This window comes from Tachypleus tridentatus, chromosome 6 (genome assembly GCF_004210375.1).
Source record: "Tachypleus tridentatus isolate NWPU-2018 chromosome 6, ASM421037v1, whole genome shotgun sequence".
NCBI classification, from domain to species: domain Eukaryota; kingdom Metazoa; phylum Arthropoda; class Merostomata; order Xiphosura; family Limulidae; genus Tachypleus; species Tachypleus tridentatus.
The window spans coordinates 149,245,050-149,263,986 of record NC_134830.1 but is presented as its reverse complement, the minus strand read 5'-3'; the positions used below and the strand labels follow the sequence as shown (position 1 = coordinate 149,263,986).

Here is an 18,937-nt window from a genome sequence, read left to right as displayed (position 1 = left end):
ACATTTTATATTGTTATTAAGAACATTCTGAGTAAACAAATTAGTTAACTGAAGTTGAGTGAGTAATTCTCGTTTATTTCAAAACAAAAAACGTCATAAATGAACTTAACGCTTGAGGTGGTAGATGAATAAATTAAAAAAAAAACGGAATCGTGTTTCGTACCTGATCAATAGGCAGTAAATTGTTTATTTATATTAAGATCAGCGATTTAAACGTGAATGTGCCAAAATAACTATAATTTATGCGTTTAAAACAACAAAGGATTCTTAATTCTTAGCCATTCAATGATAATGCTCTAATTATTTTCAAACAATCCTACATTCAGCTCGAACTTACCTTTTGTTGTAGGAAGATATTCACTCGAAATGTAACGGAAACTGTTAGAGCACGTGATTTCACGCACTCGCTTTTATAATAATACTTTTAACGTCTTTCTATCCAACTTTCTAACGTGTTTCAAACACTGCGTGGAACGGGTGATCGGTTTTATGAAAATAAAACACTTTTTGTTTATTTTCAATTAGGATAAGTTTCCCGCTAGATGTAGGTCATCTCCACGACACGATATAAGTAATCGGAGGTCACTCCAGTGAAATGTATGCCAAACTAAAGCGGAAGTGATGTCTTTTTGCCCTCTTTGTCTATCGTGTAACATACTTATTTTTAGACGCAATTACTGTGGCGTACATTAACTATAATTATTGGTATTATGTTGATGTTATTATTTCATACGAATATATGAGCAAGCAAAGACTGGCTTGATTGTTCTACTGAAGCCAGTTTACAAATAATTCTTTGGTCCATCGATCGATTGACGCTTCTGATGCTGAAAGAAACTACAAGCTAAATATGTAACAGTATTACGTGTTTCATCACAGTTCTGATTGCGTAAATTGTGCTGTGATAAAACGAGGGGAACCAGTTTTATGTTGATTAAAGTCAGTTATATGTTCTTAGTTTAACCCTAAAGGTACAAAAACAAAACACAAAAAAAAAACACACACACTGAGGTTCTTATGTATCCTATTCGCTTTTAACTCCCTCCCTAAACTATTTATGTACCAAATTTCTCGTGGGTCTGTGACTTCGTTGGTACGGTTCCTAATAACACGAGTTTTAGACGTATACGTCTATTCAAGTTTAATGGTAGCGTTATGGTTTAGGTAGTTTATATAGTGTGGATGTCATATTTAGCCATTTTTAGAATATATCTTTTATAAGTTTGTCCACCTGAATGTTTACGAATCATACATACATCGTGTGGTTCGGTTATTATGAATTAACGACTGTTGACAATAGTGCGATTATGACGTCATATTGCTAGAACTTGATGGTTTAATTTAATATTTTTGCACTAGAATATCTGATATCACGTAGCGGGTAATAGATATACACTGAAAAATTATTATTGAATGTTAGTTGTCGGCTGCGTGATAGTGAGTTTGGCGATAAAACGTATGTAATGGCCATTTTTAAAGTGAAATTATCACAGACTTTATTATAATAATGGAGTGGATGATCAGACGTTTTCTTGTCAGTGTTTTCTAAAGTAACTAAACCAGCACGTTTGGACTTTGATTAATGGTTTCTTTTTTATTTCATTAAAGCTCTAGATGCAACGTGTTATTAACCAACAGTGTAACGAACATTTATACATACGTTTGATTTGTTTTTAATATAATATTTATGAAACAGTCGGACTGTTTACAGTTTACAGTTGAAATTTATCGCCAGTAAGTCACAGACGCCTACTGTAAAGAATCCAGCCTTACAAAACCTGACAAAAGCTAAAAAAAATACAATCACTGTTGTACTTCTACTAATTCTTGCTGGAGTCCCGTGTGTATCTACACAGAAAATGAAGAGATTCCACCCAGACTTTTTTTTTTTGACACTGTTATGAAAATAGTTAAACAGTTCAAATTTACTGACGTAGCATTTCGCGGTGGTTGGAGCGCTCGACTCGCAGTCTACTGGTGGCAGGGTCGAACTTCCGTCATCGAACATGCTCGCCTTTTCATCTGTAGGGATGGAATAATGTAACGATCAATTCCACTATTCGTTACTAAAATACTAGCCCAAGAGTTTGCAGTGGATGTTGTTTATTAGCTGTCTCCTTTACAGACTATCATTGCTAAACCAAGGACAGCCCTGAAGTAGTCGTTGGTGCAATTCAAAATAATTTAAACCAAAAATCTCCATTGGAATGAAGTATACGACCCCAGTGGTAATGGACAGTATGGAAAAAAGTCGGTAATTTGAAATTTAACAAATGTTGACACGGGTTTTGTTAATCTAATGGTAAATGGTAAGATTGTGTCAAGGCATAAGCTTATATAAGTTCCCTAGTGAACTTTGAATTACGTTAACATGAAACCGATTTTGAAAATTTATGATGAAGTTGAAGACATAAAGAGGGTGTTTCTTCGGAATGTGCCCCCCTAAAAAAAAATTAATTAATCCTCAAATATTCTCCAAACCCATTTAGACAACTTTAATAAAACGCTGCCCGAGATAAGTGTTAGTCTGATATTAAAATAACCTTTAATATTCTACAAATAATTTCACATTTGTTTTTATAGAAGAATAAAACGAAAACTAAATATAGGGGTCGACACTGTGGTATTATAAAGACTTAAGGAAAGGAAACATGTAACGTACTGCTAAGATAACAAAAATACCGCAAGTTATATTTTCCTTAAATTACGGGCTCAAACTTCAGTTAATACCATATGTACAGATGGCGCCACTGACTACAGTGTTTACTCTGAATTTAAATTATTTCGGTTAAACTAATACGAGCTTCGAAAACGTATCTTTGTCAGTGAATTTGTCTTCCATTTCATTATCAGATACTAATGTTGTTATTGTTTATTAATTACCTGCATATAAAGTAGGCCATAATTGACAAAAATATAGCCCAGGAATGTATATGATACGTGTATTGTAGGCCCGTCATGGTCAGGTGATTAAAGTACACTACTCGTACTGTGAGGGTCACGGGTTCGAATCCCCGTTACACCAAACATGCTCGCCCTTTCAGCCATGGGGGAGTTATAATGTGACGATCAATCCCAGTATTCGTTGGTAAAAGAGTAGCCCAAGAGTTGGCGGTGGGTGGTGATAAATAGCTGCCTTCCCTGTAGTCCAACTGCTGTATTAGAGATGGCTAGCGCAGATAGCCCTCGTGTAACTTTGCGCGAATTTCTAAGCAAATAAACAAACAAACAAACACTTGTTACAATGCCCGTGTCCTTGTCTGGACGCGGTAAACATTATGACCTTTAAAAATAATACATTCTTTCGAATAGAAACCGATACCCGTGGCGGGCAAAGTTCTTTTTAGCTTACCTTTGCGGTTACTTTTTTTAGCTTCGAAACCCGCACGTGCAGCCTCCACGTTCTGTTTGTTTGTTTTTGTTTTTTTCATATTTTGGGTAAATAGCCTTGTTATTACGGGGTCCACGTGGCGGAACTAATGTACCGGCGTTGTGAGCTGGAAAGTAGACCTCGTTCGTAACAAAGAGCGTGCGCCTCGTGGAGCGTGATGACCGTGACTTTCGCTCAGTCTTGTTACGTGTTTTATTCTAGCGGCGAGTAGTTGAATATGTTTTTCACGGTCAACTGTAGTCATGCTTCCAAACAAGAAATTACTAATATCAATGTTCATTATCTCTGCTTAACGTTCTTGGCCTAGTATATGTAAACTTCTTGAAACAAACCATTGCGGACGTAACCAGTATTTTTTAATTATTATTTAAAAGTTTGTAGATGTTGAATATTTAGGGTTAACCAAAAAAACTAAAATGATGATGTTGTTTCACTGCTTTCGAACTAGGCACACCTGATACTTTATAATTCATTACCTTATGATGATCACGAACTAGGCACATCTGATACTTTAGAATTAAGTAACTTATGATGATCACGAACTAGGCACACCTGATACTTTAGAATTAAGTAACTTATGATCACGAACTAGGCACACTTGATACTTTAGAATTAAGTACCTTATGATCACGAACTAGGCACACCTGATACTTTAGAATTCAGTACCTTATGATCACGAACTAGGCACACCTGATACTTTAGAATTCAGTACCTTATGATCACGAACTAGGCACACCTGATACTTTAGAATTCAGTACCTTATGATCACGAACTAGGCACACCTGATACTTTAGAATTAAGTACCTTATGATCACGAAAACTGTGAATATTATTTGAAGTTAACTTCATAGTTTTACCCCCCCACACACCTTTTTATACTTTGTGTTAGATAAATAATTATACAGTAAAACCTGTCTAAGGCAGATTCGCACGGAACCGAGTAAAATTTCCACCTTAAGCAGGTTTTCTGGCTCAGACACAGTGAACGTGCATTTCCTTAACTATATATAATTTGTGAGCGGAACGTTATACTTGCTTGACTCAAGAGAAATAAGACATTTGTGAATAAAGTTATTATACTGTTTATGTTATATTTATTAGAATAAGAACGAAAACAGACATTCAAAATATACACAAAATCTTTAATTTATTTGAAGAAAGTGTCCAGTTTCAACTGTTTCGTTTTTATAATGGGTTTTCTCACGTGGTTAAAATAGAACACCAATTCTACGGCCTTTTCATGAAGTTCATTTTCCACTTCATTTCTGTGTACACTTTGATAGCGTTATAACTTAACACTTGTGATGAAGTAGGACTTTCTATTTCTTCACTATCTTTTGTTCATCTTCTGAATCTCTCACACTGTTATCATCTTGAGATTCTATTATAGATATTTTAAATCTGTTTCATCAGTTTCTGTTAAAATATTCTTATCAACGTTCACAGAATCATCTGTATCAATCTTCTCAGTCAGTTTGGATTTTACTAGAATCGTCATAACAAACAACTTCTCCACATTATCAAGAATAAATCTACAGTTTAGAAAGCACTTTATTACATATTTGTTTGAATGACTTAAAAATACAATTGCATCTAACACGTCAATTTTCATGGTTATTTCAGATGCTTTCTTACAGTCGTCCATGTTTGTAATAATATACTGAAGCATCAATTTTCTGTATTTCAATTTTACACACTGTATAATTCTATTATCTAGTGGCTGTAGAACTGACGTACATGGAGATAGAAAGACTAAACGAACATTTGAGTGACAAGTTACATTATCTAGGAAAAGTAGAATATTCATATTTTATATACTGTATGATTCTATTATCTAGTGACTGTAGAACTGATGTACATGGAGGTAGAAAGACTAAACGAACATTTGGGTGGCAAGTTACATTATCTAGGAAAAGTAGAATATTCATATTTTATGTTCCATTCTTTTGTTTACTTTAACTGCAAAAATAATGACGGCAGAAAAAAATGAACAGAATATATTTAACCAATACTTATTGTAACAAAATGTCCTAGGATTTATCAATATTTAAACAAATTAATAATTAAACAATAATTTATTAATATTTTAAATAAATTATTAATTTAATAAGAAATTAATATTTAATCAAAAACATTTTTCCCGCCTTACTCAGGTTCTAATCCTACTTGTTGATAGGTGAGGTAGATGAATGATATTTTTCCGTCCGCGTTACGCAGGTTTCGATATATAGAGGGCGTTTTATAAGAGAAATTTTAAGATAATGCTGCAAATGTTAACATTTCCGGCTTGACAGGTTTTACTGTATTTTATGTAGCTTAACCTGTAAATAAACATGCTGTTTGATACATACAGCTTGTCAATAAACATGTTGTTTGATACGTACAGCTTGTCAATAAACATGCTGTTTGGATACATACAGCTTGTCAATAAACATGCTGTTTGGATACATACAGCTTGTCAATAAACATGCTGTTTGGATACATACAGCTTGTCAATAAACATGTTGTTTGATACATACAGCTTGCCAATAAACATGTTGTTTGATACATACAGCTTGTCAATAAACATGTTGTTTGATACATACAGTTTGTCAATAAACATGTTGTTTGATACATACAGTTTGTCAATAAACATGTTGTTTGATACATACAGTTTGTCAATAAACATGTTGTTTGATACATACAGTTTGTCAATAAACGTGCTGTTTGATACATACAGCTTGTCAATAAACATGTTGTTTGGATACATACAGCTTGTCAATAAACATGTTGTTTGGATACATACAGCTTGTCAATAAACGTGCTGTTTGGATACATACAGCTTGTCAATAAACGTGTTGTTTGGATACATACAGCTTGTCAATAAACATGTTGTTTGATACATACAGCTTGTCAATAAACATGCTGTTTGGATACATACAGCTTGTCAATAAACATGCTGTTTGGATACATACAGCTTGTCAATAAACATGCTGTTTGGATACATACAGCTTGTCAATAAACATGTTGTTTGATACATACAGCTTGCCAATAAACATGTTGTTTGATACATACAGCTTGTCAATAAACATGTTGTTTGATACATACAGTTTGTCAATAAACATGTTGTTTGATACATACAGTTTGTCAATAAACATGTTGTTTGATACATACAGTTTGTCAATAAACGTGCTGTTTGATACATACAGCTTGTCAATAAACGTGTTGTTTGATACATACAGCTTGTCAATAAACGTGTTGTTTGATACATACAGCTTGTCAATAAACGTGCTGTTTGATACATACAGCTTGTCAATAAACGTGCTGTTTGATACATACAGCTTGTCAATAAACGTGCTGTTTGCAAACGTTTACTTGCAAGAAATAACTAACAGTGGATCGTTTTTACTCGGTGCGGTAACTTCTCTAAACATAAGATATCTCTGTGTTGTTACGGTTCATGGCTCTAGAAATCACGAGGCCCTGTGTTGTATAATACAAACAGCACGGCACGAGGCGAAAGGGTGATCAGAATGTGTTCAACGTTTCATGTAACGGTTAAGAAAATGAACAGAAACGTTATAGCAATAACGTCACGGTTATTAAGGTCATGAAACCAGAAATTCGATTTTTTTTTTCTCGTGGGGTGGGTGGTAGTAAATGTATAGCAGTCTCACAACATAAATATAGCTCACACTCTTATTTCAAACGAAGAAATTATTATCAAAAGATATTTTCGTGCCCTTACATTGAACAAATAACAAAACCTGAGCGATTGAAAATGAATTACTTTATCTTGATGGAAAGCTGCTCTCGAAATTAATGCAGAATATTTGGAGACAATTCGAGGACCACGAGATCTGTTTTAATATTAACCTGTTCAGTGCCGTAGACGAGATAACTCGTCCAAGCCGATCGGTAACACAGTGCCACGGACGAGTTAATTTGTTCTCAGTAATACCTAACTTCAACGCCAGATGTCAGCACCATATATGCATTTTACCTGCTTACAAATTGTTTCACTTTCGATCCAAAAAAGTTACAAAATGAAGAACCATTAGAGTTGTATTGTAGCAGCTGCAATACTTGGCAGTCAACTGGTTCATGACGATAAAACACTGTATTCGAAACTAAAGTTGTTAGTACCATTTTGATATTATTAACTTTAGATTAAGAAAAATATTACGCTCAGCATGTCCACGTCGTTAAAGCACTCGACACGTAATCTGAGGGTCGCAGGTTCGAATCCCCATCATACCAAACATGCTCGTCCTTTCAGCCGTGGGGGCGTTATAATGTGACGGTTAATCCCACTATTCGTTGGTAAAAGAGTAGCCCAAGAGTTGGCGGTGGATGGTGATGACTAGCTGCCTTCCATCTAGTCTTACACTGCTAAATTACGGACGGCTAGCGCGGATAGCCCTCGTGTAGCTTTGCGCAAAATTAAAAAAAAATAAATAAGAAAAATGTTACAGAAAATAAAATAATGATAATAAAATGGAAAGTTGATTAATTAAATTGTGGTAAAGAGAACCACAATACAGCCAATACAGAACCACAATACAGCCAACACAGAAGCACAATACAGCCATTGATGTCTGGTGTTGAGCGAAAGGCCTTCAGCGCTAGGACTTGTGGCAGGTAAACTACATATCTGAAATATATCATATTATTCCATAAGTTCCATAAGACTAAAATATGTAGTAGGACGTGTATAAAAATATTCAGACAAAATAAACGAACCCAACAGCTCCACTTTTTCAAATCATTAATTAAATAAACCCTTATTAAGATAGATGTGTCTTAGGAGTACGTTAGACATATAATACTTTATGAGTTTAAAAAAGGCAATAGTGCAGCAGAAACTAAACGAAACATTCAAGGTGTTTATGGTGCGGAGTCTCTCAATGAAAGAAAATGTTGAAGTTGGTTTTAGAAGTTCAGATCAGGTGACTACAGCTTAAGTGATGCGCCACGTTCAGATCATCCTGTTGAGATTAATGATAACTTGTTGCTGGCTGCACTTGTTGACGATTGTGCTGTAACAGTTGAAGAACTAGCACAGAAGCTTAATTCAATCTGTTCAACAGTTCACCGTCATCTGTAACAGCTTGGAAAGATGTCAAAACTTGTGAAATGGGACCCCATGATTTTACAGAAGCCAACGTTAGAGCAAGAGTAAACATTTGGACTTCTTTGTACTTTTGTGAACGTAATTCATCTTTTTTTGGACAAGTTATTGACTGGAGATGAAAAATGGATATTCGATAAAATGTCAAACGCCGCAGACAGTGGCTCAGTGCAAGTAAACTAGCCTACAATGGACCTCCATCCTATTAAAGTCTTGCTAAGCACTTGGTGAGATATTGTTGGTGTGATCCCACTTTGAGTTGCTGCCACTCAATGTAACGATTACATCAGACTTCTATTGTCAACAGTTAGAGTGTTTGAATGTTGTACTGAAAGAAAAGAGCCCTGCTTTATTCAATCATAAAGGTGTTGTATTACACCAGGATAATGCACGGCCTCATACAGCAAGGATCACATCTGTAAAGATTGAAGAACTAGACTGGGAAAAAAACTTCCACATCCTCCTTATTCTCCAGACCTTGCCCCATCTGATTATCATCCATTCCGAAGTTTGCAGAACTATCTTGATGTAAAATAGCTTGGAAACATGAAGATGTCAAAACTGCCTTCTCAACATTATTTTCCTCCAAACTCCAATAATTTTATAAAAGTGACATTCAGAAGCTTGTGAATCGTTGGCAGGAAGTAATTAATAATAATGGAACATACATTGTTGATTAAATAACACTAAAAGTGTTTAAAATCCTCTCTCTTTTTCTGAACCTAAAATCGGATGTTACATAAGGGATGACCTGATACATATCTGAAATATACATTAGACCGATTAACAACAGAGTATGTGAAATAAAACTTAATCAGAATGTGATTTTCATAATACTGTTTGACCTGAAATACGTTCCATAGTGTATGAACTTAGAATCATCATAATATGATGACGTATATATAAATCATTTTACAGCGTGAAAATCGTTTAAAATTACAGAACAAAACTTATTGAAGCTATGCATTGAATAAATGTTTAACTATTTATATCTTCAAGCTTAATTACTGAAGTGGTGTTTACTATTATTATTATTATTTATCACTTATTTATCTATAAACTGAAAACAAAACACATAATGTTTGGTTTGTATCTCAAAATGCTATAAACACATTGATTAGACTTATCTTGTGCAACATTACATAAATACATGTCCCCGGCATGGCCAGGTGGTTAAGGCACTCGACTCGTAACCTGAGGGTCGCGGGTTCGAATCCCTGTTACACCAAACATGCCCTTTCAGCTGTGGGGGCGTTATAATGTGCGGTCAATCCCACTATTCGTGGGTAACAGAGTAGCCCAAGAGTTGGCGGTGGGTGGTGATGACTAGCTGCCTTCCCTCTAGTCTTACACTGCTAAATTAGGGACGGCATCATCGTGAGGTATAGAATGCGAACCTTTAACATTTTCCGCTATCTAGATAAGATCTCGTAGCCAACTTGTAGCTGGGAGGTTTTCACGCTTTTGCTTTATAAACAAGGATATAAAAATAAAGCACGCTGAAGATAAAGTGTTAAAAAACATTGAGTTTTTTTTGTAGTCACAAATCACGTTTCAAATGCCATATTTTCGTCATTTTCAAGGTCACCTTGCCTTGGTACACACACACACACACACACACACACACGACTTAATACAATGAAGCGTAATGAAACATAGTAAGAACAGTTGGGCAGCCCTAACATGTATTGTACGTGGCCATATTAAATTAACGTTTATACTAAATTATAGCAAACAAAAGTGCTTTTCGAAATTACATGATTCTTAGAATAAACAAAAACACTACAAATTAAATAAAACCTTTTTTTTTCGTTCATGAAATAGATTAGTTAACGAACCCATGTTTAATGCCAATTTGATAGAGAAGACAAAAGTTAGTTTAAATGCACTCGTGCTACACGCAGGCCTTTTATTGAAAACGTCGGTCGTTGATTCGGGGCGAAATTTGCTGACTTGACGTTAGGCCTAGCTTCGGGCTACAGGAATAGGTCGATGAACAGTGAAGTAAGTTATTTCTTCTGACGTTACCTGGTAAATAGAGTTCACCCTTAACATCACTTGGGTTACCAAGGGTTAAACAGGCGTTTTGGAGATCAAAATACGACCTTTTTGTTGTGGGTGTTTCCATACCAGCACTGAACCCTGGTGTCACCTTTTTCTCTCCTATAGGATGACCCAGAAAAAAAAAAAAAAAGTTGCGTAGGAAGAGGTGTGATCTTATGTTAATAACATCGAATTTGTAAAATGTCTTGCATTCTGTAAATTTAGAAAGAAAAACGTGAGAACTGTACATATAATAAGTGTGAACTGAATAGCAACACAATAAACAACGTGTTTGATCATTGTATGTGTTCATACATTTCATTCTTGTCATATGTTATTGTAACTGACTCAACTGCTCAGCGGGTTGTTCTGGATTTAGTGTTAGAAACAGTGTGAAGCCTAATCCACCTAACACTAACAGATTAATTTGTGTATTCGTTAACGTATATTACAAGCATTTTCACCTTAAGCCTATTTCACTAATAATATTTAACAGAAGTGTACTTGATTCGTAACAAATACTGACTAATTTACCGAATAACCTCTTTATAATTAACTGTTGTTTATACTGATCTCTCACTTTTACTAAATCTCTTCCCAAATAGTTTAACAGCAAATCTTAAAAACCAGTTTTCGATGCTCATGGAGAACACAGCACATATAACCCATTGTGTAGCTTTGCGCTTAACAACAAAGAAAATATATTAAGTAAGGAAAGTTTCTAGATTCTAGGACTAGTTTTACGAATATTCTTGATTTTAATGTTATGTGCCCTGTAGCTAATATTTAAGTGAAATCATTGAAAATATAGCTTATAACAGCATGTGTAACGGATTGAAATTAATAGTTTCACACGTAAACATAATTTTAATATATATAATCCTAATACTCTAGAACTAAATGCAGTTTTAAAAAGTTAAAAAGACATTGGCTGTGACATTCATATATAAACAGGTATAAACAGGTTCATGTGAGATGATATATAAACTAGGAGTTGTATTATAATTTTTTAAATAGATAATACATGTTTGCAGGTTGAATGCTGTAAAATCGAAATATCCAAAATTAAGTCGTTAAATATCTTATAACTCGGTGTTTTAATCGTAAGGCGACATGTGTACTACAGACTTGTCTCTCTGATACTGCAATTTGGCAATATAGGTACAAATGTCAGCTTTGGTCACTCTTCACATGTTTATCATGTAACGTGTTGTGTTCAGAGACCGAGGTACTTTTCTAGACCTAATTAAAACACCTGTTAACGACTGGCCATGACCACCACTGATGAGTTTTTTGACCGAACGTAATATAGCTCGAGGCTATGTGTAACTTTTGTGTGACATTCACTGGTATGAGACTGACATCCGAGGATGTGTGAGGATCTGGTTGGAGGAATTTCTCTGTAGTGAGGATGCTCAAACACATCAACACGAGAACTTTCCATGATAGCTTTCAGTTATGTTACATCAATGTTTTTATAAACAAAGTAAAGTTTTAATGTGTGTATGATATTGTTGTACATTCAACTTCTTTCAATAATTTAACTTATTAAAAAAATCACAAGATATTAATGTTTGTTTTCTTTCACGTCTCCTCACTGTATATTATGTAAATCGGCAAAACATTTTAACCTGAAATGTTACATGGCATCTCTCCCACCTTATTTTAGAGTGTTATTCATAGCATGATGGCTCATAGGATGGGTGAAACCTTTTCGTTTGTTTGTTTGTAAAATACAAACTTTTAGTTCATAGCTTCGTCATCTCTTACCCTCTTTAACGTCTAATTACAGTTTTGGGCTGAGGAGGTCAAACCCTTTCGATTGTTGTATTTAACCACGCCCAAAGTATCGTAGTCTAATCTATCCGAATTTTACCTAAAATAATTTCAACTTGAGGGTAGGCTAGTAGAGATTTTGATGAGTAATAACATTGAATCTGGTATAAGCGCGACCCTCTCTCGATATTGCTGGTATATTGAAATATACCTGATAAAAAGGAAGAGAAGGCCTCGTAGACTAATTCATTCTAATCATGCCTAAAAGAATTTCAAGTGCCGCAGCTGTTGAGGATTCTCTCTTGTTTTTGATGGAGTAGGACCCTCAAATAATTTTCATTTTTCTTTTGCATATAAAAACTATTACAGTATGGTTCACATCACGAAGAAAATAAGATAAAACATTAATCTGTGATGACGAGAAAACCTTCTTGTAGAGGAAAATATATATGTAAAAATAGCTGAAAATATACATGTAAAAATAGCTGAAAATATACATGTAAAAATAGCTGAAAATATACATGTAAAAATAGCTGGTATGGGTAGAGATTTTTTTTTTTTATGTAGAGGAGCGAACGTTTCGACCTTCTTCGGTCCTCGTCAGGTTCACAAAGAAAGAAAGAGGTAACTAACCGATAGCTGACCACATGTTTGAAAGGGGTTGTGTAACTGAATGTCGGAATGTAGAGGGCGTGCTTAGATGTTTGATTATATAATTTTATTTATTTTATTATATTAATATAGGTATAAAGGCGTTCCTTTATATTGGTTTATTTTGGGTTTGAATCGTTGTATAAGTAAGGCTTCTTTAATTTTGCGTTTGTTTATGTTTGTTTCTTTATTTAGTATTTGGATGTTTTCTATGATTATGTTGTGTTTATTTGACTTGCAGTGTTCGAAAACGTGTGAAGGTGACTTTTTATGTTCTTTGAATCTGGTTTCCATTTTTCTACTTGTTTCTCCGATATAGAAGTCGTGGCAGTTATCACATTGTGTTTTATTTGGTGTGATGTTTGTCAGTGTAGTTTTTACATAGTACAGACCTTAGTTTTGTGCCTGGTTTTTGAATAAATTTGGTATTAACTGGAATGTCATATTTTGTTACTAGTTTTTGCAAAATGTTGGTTATTTTTCTTCTGATGTCGGGAATATATGGTATGCAGCAGTATATGGTTTCGTGATTTTTTAATTCGTAGGATATATTTACTTTTGTTAGTTGATTTTGCTTTCTGTCTAGGTGTGTGCATATAACATTTTCTACGGTTTGTGGAGGAAACTTATTGATGTTGATGAAGTATTGTTTTATTTTGTCTAATTCATCGTTAATTTTATCTGGTGAGCATAGTTTTATGGTTGTGTTTATTTGGTTTTTTACTATGTTGAGTTTTTGATTTGTTTCATGTGCTGAGTCCCAAGGAATGTGTAGTCCAGTGTGGGTGATTTTTCGGTGGATTTCTGTTTTGAATTGTGTGTCAGTTCTTGTAATTTTGAGGTTAAGAAATGATATTTGATTGCTTTCTTCCTGTTCACATGTGAAGTTAATGTTGGGATGTATAGAGTTAATGTGATTGAAAAAATTAAGTGTATGTTCTGTAGATGTTCGCTCCTCTACATAATACAATTTTCTCAACCCATACCAACCGTTTTTACATATAGGTCAAACATGAAATTTTTTCTTTAATCCGATAACTAAACTATAATGATACCAAACCTGTTCATTATTTTAATATATGTTAAAACCGTTCATTTGTCCCGATGAAACTGTATAAGCGAAATGTTATAAATTGTTAATTATACGTAATACAGAATTTTAATAGTAATACAACTGATATTCCAGTATGTACCTCGTAACCTACCTTACAGAAAGCCAGTTATGAAATAAATATGTCCTTTGTAACATACATTTAAGTATGTAATTGTGAAATATGTATTTAAAACATATAACAATATTTATAATTAATAAAACATGATATTTTTTAAATAAAACTTTTCTACTCTCTGGTAATATTTATTTGTTGCGCCATCTAGTGACATTGCGAGTTACTATATGACATATTCAAACTGTTCTTCCACTCACAAGCTTGGGATTACCACTTTAACATTGTTCTTGGTTCACAACAGAGAATGAAGACTGGACAGTTTTGTGTTTAATTTCCATACATACTTACGAAAAGGGAGATTAATTTATTATTTAACACTATTGATTACCCGTACAAGTGTTTTTCATGTTTATTCAAAAGTTGCTTTACGTTCTGTATTAAACACGTAAACATTCAGCTTTACGTGGTTTCAAATTCTGTGATGTGTAGTTCATTTCGCTTACAATGTTCCATGTTGAAAATTTAATAATTATAGTTATCAGGGAATGTTGTAACTTAATCAAAGGTAATATCTGACTGTCCAAGAGGATAAGATAAACAGTAGAATAGCAAAATATTGTTGCTTAAACAGATCGGAATCGATGAATGATACTGTAGGTAAGATTGGACGTTTTAAGTGAAAAAAATAAACAAGAGAACAATAGAATACTGCAACCAAGACAGAAAATTGAGAAACAAAATATTGTTATTAAAGCAGGGTATTGTTACTAAGGTCTTTCTTCATTATTTGTTGGCTAGGCATGGCTAGGTGGTTAAGGCACTCGACTCGTAATCCGAGGATCGCGGGCTAAAATCTCCATCACACCAAACATGCTCGCCCTTTTAGCCGTGAGGATTTTATAATGTGATGGACAATCCCATTATTCGTTGGTAAAAGAGTAGCCCAAGAGTTGGCGGTAGGTGATGATGACTAGCTGCCTTCCCTCTCGTCTTACACTGCTAAATTAGGGATGGTTAGCGCAGATAGCCCTCGTTTAGCTTTGCGCGAAATTCATAAACAAACAAAACTTACTAATAACTGAAAGGTGAAGTTTAATTGTGAAAGGTCTTGCTGTAGTCTTGGTTTATGGATCAGCTTTAGTTAACTTGTCCCATTTGGTGAGCTAAGACTATATTACCAATCTTGTAAAGGACTGTTATCTTACACAGATTATTGTTGATATCAAATGTTTTCGTCGCTAAAGATACGAGTTGAAGGTTTACCATCAGCCAACTTTATCAACCACCACGTCTAGGTGATATGATATCCTACGGTAAACAGTTTTAAAAATATCGTAGAAATCCATGGGCAGGTTAAAATAGGTAACACAATTTGTTATAGCTAATACTAATGTTAATATTGAACGTACAACACGCGTGTTTTACTTTTTTAAAGTGTTAAACGTCGCAGCGGGAAAGGCTCCTATGCAATCTTCAATAGTTGGTCAAGGAATTCCACAAAAAGCGGTAGATGGCAGCACTAGTACATTCTTCAATGCTGGAACCTGCACAATGACGGAAGCAGAGGCTGGTAAGACCCCCTGGTGGTACGTCAACCTACTAGAGCCTTACATGGTACAGTTGGTACGAGTTGATTTTGGAACATCCTGCTGTCGTAAGTATACCCTGGCTATTTATAAAAATACAAACAAATTATTAAAAACTAAGTTTATTTATCAATATTGTAATATGCAATTTGGTCAAATTACTAAGATGAGAAAAGGAAAAGACAAGTTTTAAATTATTCTTATGATTTTAGAAACAGAAACATGAATGTGGTTTTTACGTTATAACTCATGTAATAATTACTCAATTGTTTTTGTATTTTATTCGGACCAAGTGTTTATAATTGTTATTCTGTTAAGTAACTTATATCGGCATAATTGTTAGGCTTACGATGTGTTTTGCAATGTATGCTTAAGATGATTATAGATATGGATTAGTATAATATGAATACTTTATGAACTGTTCAGTTAACTTCAGTAACTCGAGCCTAGTAGTTTCTGAATGTGCAGCTTATGTTATAACGTGAACACTTATAGTGTAGTCATGTATGTAAGAGTTTTACCACTAGGGGGTAAATTACAAGAACACACGAGTGACAACAAAGACGAATGTAACAATATATCAATCATACGATATTTGTGATATCCACTGTCGACGTACATGAACATGTTACCCTGAATACACAATACGTCAGTAACGTTTTAATCAACATGAGATTCATGGTTGGTCGATACAGAGTTGGATATAACAAACGTATTTTCTTTTATAATCAGTTTTAAACACGTTTAACTTGATCACAACGTTGGGATAAAACAATTGAAGAAATGAAAATATTAATAAAAATAAAGTTAAACACAATTACTTGACCTTTTGTATTTCTCATGTTGTATAAAACATACGCACAAAAACTACACAAGTACCACGAGGCTTAGTAATTCTCTAGAAATGTTCGACACTGTAGAAAGTACAGTAAAACTGTTTTAATGGTGAAACTTAAGGTACAATCTTTATTAGAATTAGGGTTAAAATTTTACATTGAAATTGATTTGAGAGAAAGAGAAATGTGATAAAAATATTGTATTAAATAGATTTATATATATATATATAGAATACATATATATATATATATATAACTTTAAAAATAAATTTCAAATAATTTAACACAGAAAGTCAGTGTGATGTGTTTTAATTAACTGTTTGAGTATTTTTTGGGTTAAATCACAGAAGTGTAGATAAAATAAATATTTTGTATTAATAATTTAAAGGTACCGCTGTTGTGAAGGGGGCTATCTTTTAAAATAAATAAATCAAAAATATATGCTAAGTGAGATTGTTGGATAATATTATGGCGGAGTTTGAGTGCTAGTTAACATAGAAGAAACTCGTTAATTGTTAAAAGATAATAAAACTGTCTTCAACCATACAAGGACAGAAGCAACCCTAGTTCCTGAACGAAGAACAGGTATCTGTTCGTAGATTAGACTGAATTCTGTGTTCTTCCATTTATGTAAGAAATGGTTTAAAGCTAATATATTTGTTACAACTTGCAGCGAACAACAGACAAGCGACCGTAGTGGTTCGTGTGGGAAACAACCGACCGGACTTGGGCGTGAATCCGATATGTAACAAGTTTATCGGCCCTATAGGTATACGTTTGTTTTTAAATCTCGTTGTACAGATAAGTTTCTGTGAATATTTTATCAGTTCGTTTACATTTATTGAACTGCTTTCTAGAAAAAAAAAATCTCTTGACCATAGCATCTGAGAAATGTGACATAATATTTTTGTAACGATTTTCTTCAAATTAATTTTAAATCGCAGTTTAATAATAGCAGCACCATCTAGCGATTGCGTTTTGAACCACAAAGCTGTATTACAGCAGTGAATTTGTTTCTGAAAAGCGACACAAGGATTATCATTGTTAAATGTCACTAAATTTGATAGACTTGGAGGGCAGTTAGTAAACAGCCCTCAGTTTCATTCTTGGGCTACTTAACTGAATAGTGGGTCATTTTTAATAATATTGAGTTCTGATCAAAGCAAGCTACTTAAATAGATCGGGTTGGTAGATTTCTCACAAAACAACTTGTGGGCTATCTACACTAGTCAATCCTAATTACGAAGTGATAAAATAGAGGGAAAACAGCCACTATAACCATCACATTATTATGGCCCCATGGTTGGAAGGACGAGAATGTTTAGTGGCTGGTTTAGATCTTGTGACGTGCGGGTCACGAGCTAAGTCTCAAACACTAGATTATAGGAAGCCGACATAGATATAAAGTACAATACACCCAGTATTGAGTGTGTTCATAGCTTCTTGAGCCCATCTGGTCTTAATGTATACCAGTCAATAACATTAGAAACTGGTGTTGTTTTTAACTTTTAAAAGCCTGAAAAACACTGTTGCGACTATAAAAACACATTTCGTATTTACGATAGCCAACCTATTAACACCAGCAATTATTAAAAAAAACACAACAAAAATACGTGTTTATATTGAGATTTGTATAGGTCATGGATTGACCCTGTGGTGGAACTCTGTATTTTATAGCTGACAGTTGAGGCTCGAATCTATGTGGTACTACAAAATATTTCCAGAACTTCAAGCTGTGCGTGCATTACAAGAGTAACAGTCAGTGTGAATGACAAGTTTCTATCGAGTGATTACTTTCCCTTTACTCCGTAGTTCAAAATTATTCATGAGAGGGTATAATAGCTTTAGTTGTGTTACCATAGATATAAATACAAAATAGTTAATATATAGTTTGAAGTCTTTGGAAATACATAAGTCATTATAAAAAATATTAGCAAAAAAGTTTGTATTAGGACAGCAACGCTCTCCAGCGGACTTACAACGATAGAAATCAGGTTTCACATTACTCGTGGTGGTTTTATGCAGAGCAAACACATTAGCACATTGTGTATGCTGCGGACTTGTGCTTAATGACAAACAGAAGCACATTGTGTAGCTGTAAGATAAACTTAAACAAAACGCGCTGTAAGATAAACTTAGTGTTATTAACTCTTTATGTCGTCATGTGTGTGTGGCACGGCACAGGTGGGTTAAGGTGTTCGACTCGTAATCTGAGGGTCACAGGTTCGAATACCCGTCGCACCATATATGCTCACCATTTCAGCCATCAATCCCACTATTCGTTGGTAAAAAGTATCCCAAGAGTTGGTGGTGGGTAGTGATGACTAGCTGCCTTCCCTCTTGTCTTACACTGCTAAATTAGGAACAGCTGATGC

The 18,937-nt window shown here is 34.3% G+C and overlaps 1 protein-coding gene across 3 annotated transcripts in view; it reads left to right on the top strand.

Annotated features, from left to right (window-relative positions):
- The window catches only part of LOC143253993 (sushi, von Willebrand factor type A, EGF and pentraxin domain-containing protein 1-like), a 113,700-nt gene that overhangs the window by 72,004 nt on the left and 22,759 nt on the right, over positions 1–18,937 (top strand). For all 3 annotated transcript variants that reach the window (XM_076508687.1, XM_076508685.1, XM_076508688.1), the window contains 2 exons: positions 15,576–15,794; positions 17,236–17,331. In XM_076508687.1, coding sequence (XP_076364802.1) covers positions 15,576–15,794; positions 17,236–17,331 — 315 coding nt within the window. The remainder of the gene's footprint in view (positions 1–15,575; positions 15,795–17,235; positions 17,332–18,937) is intronic.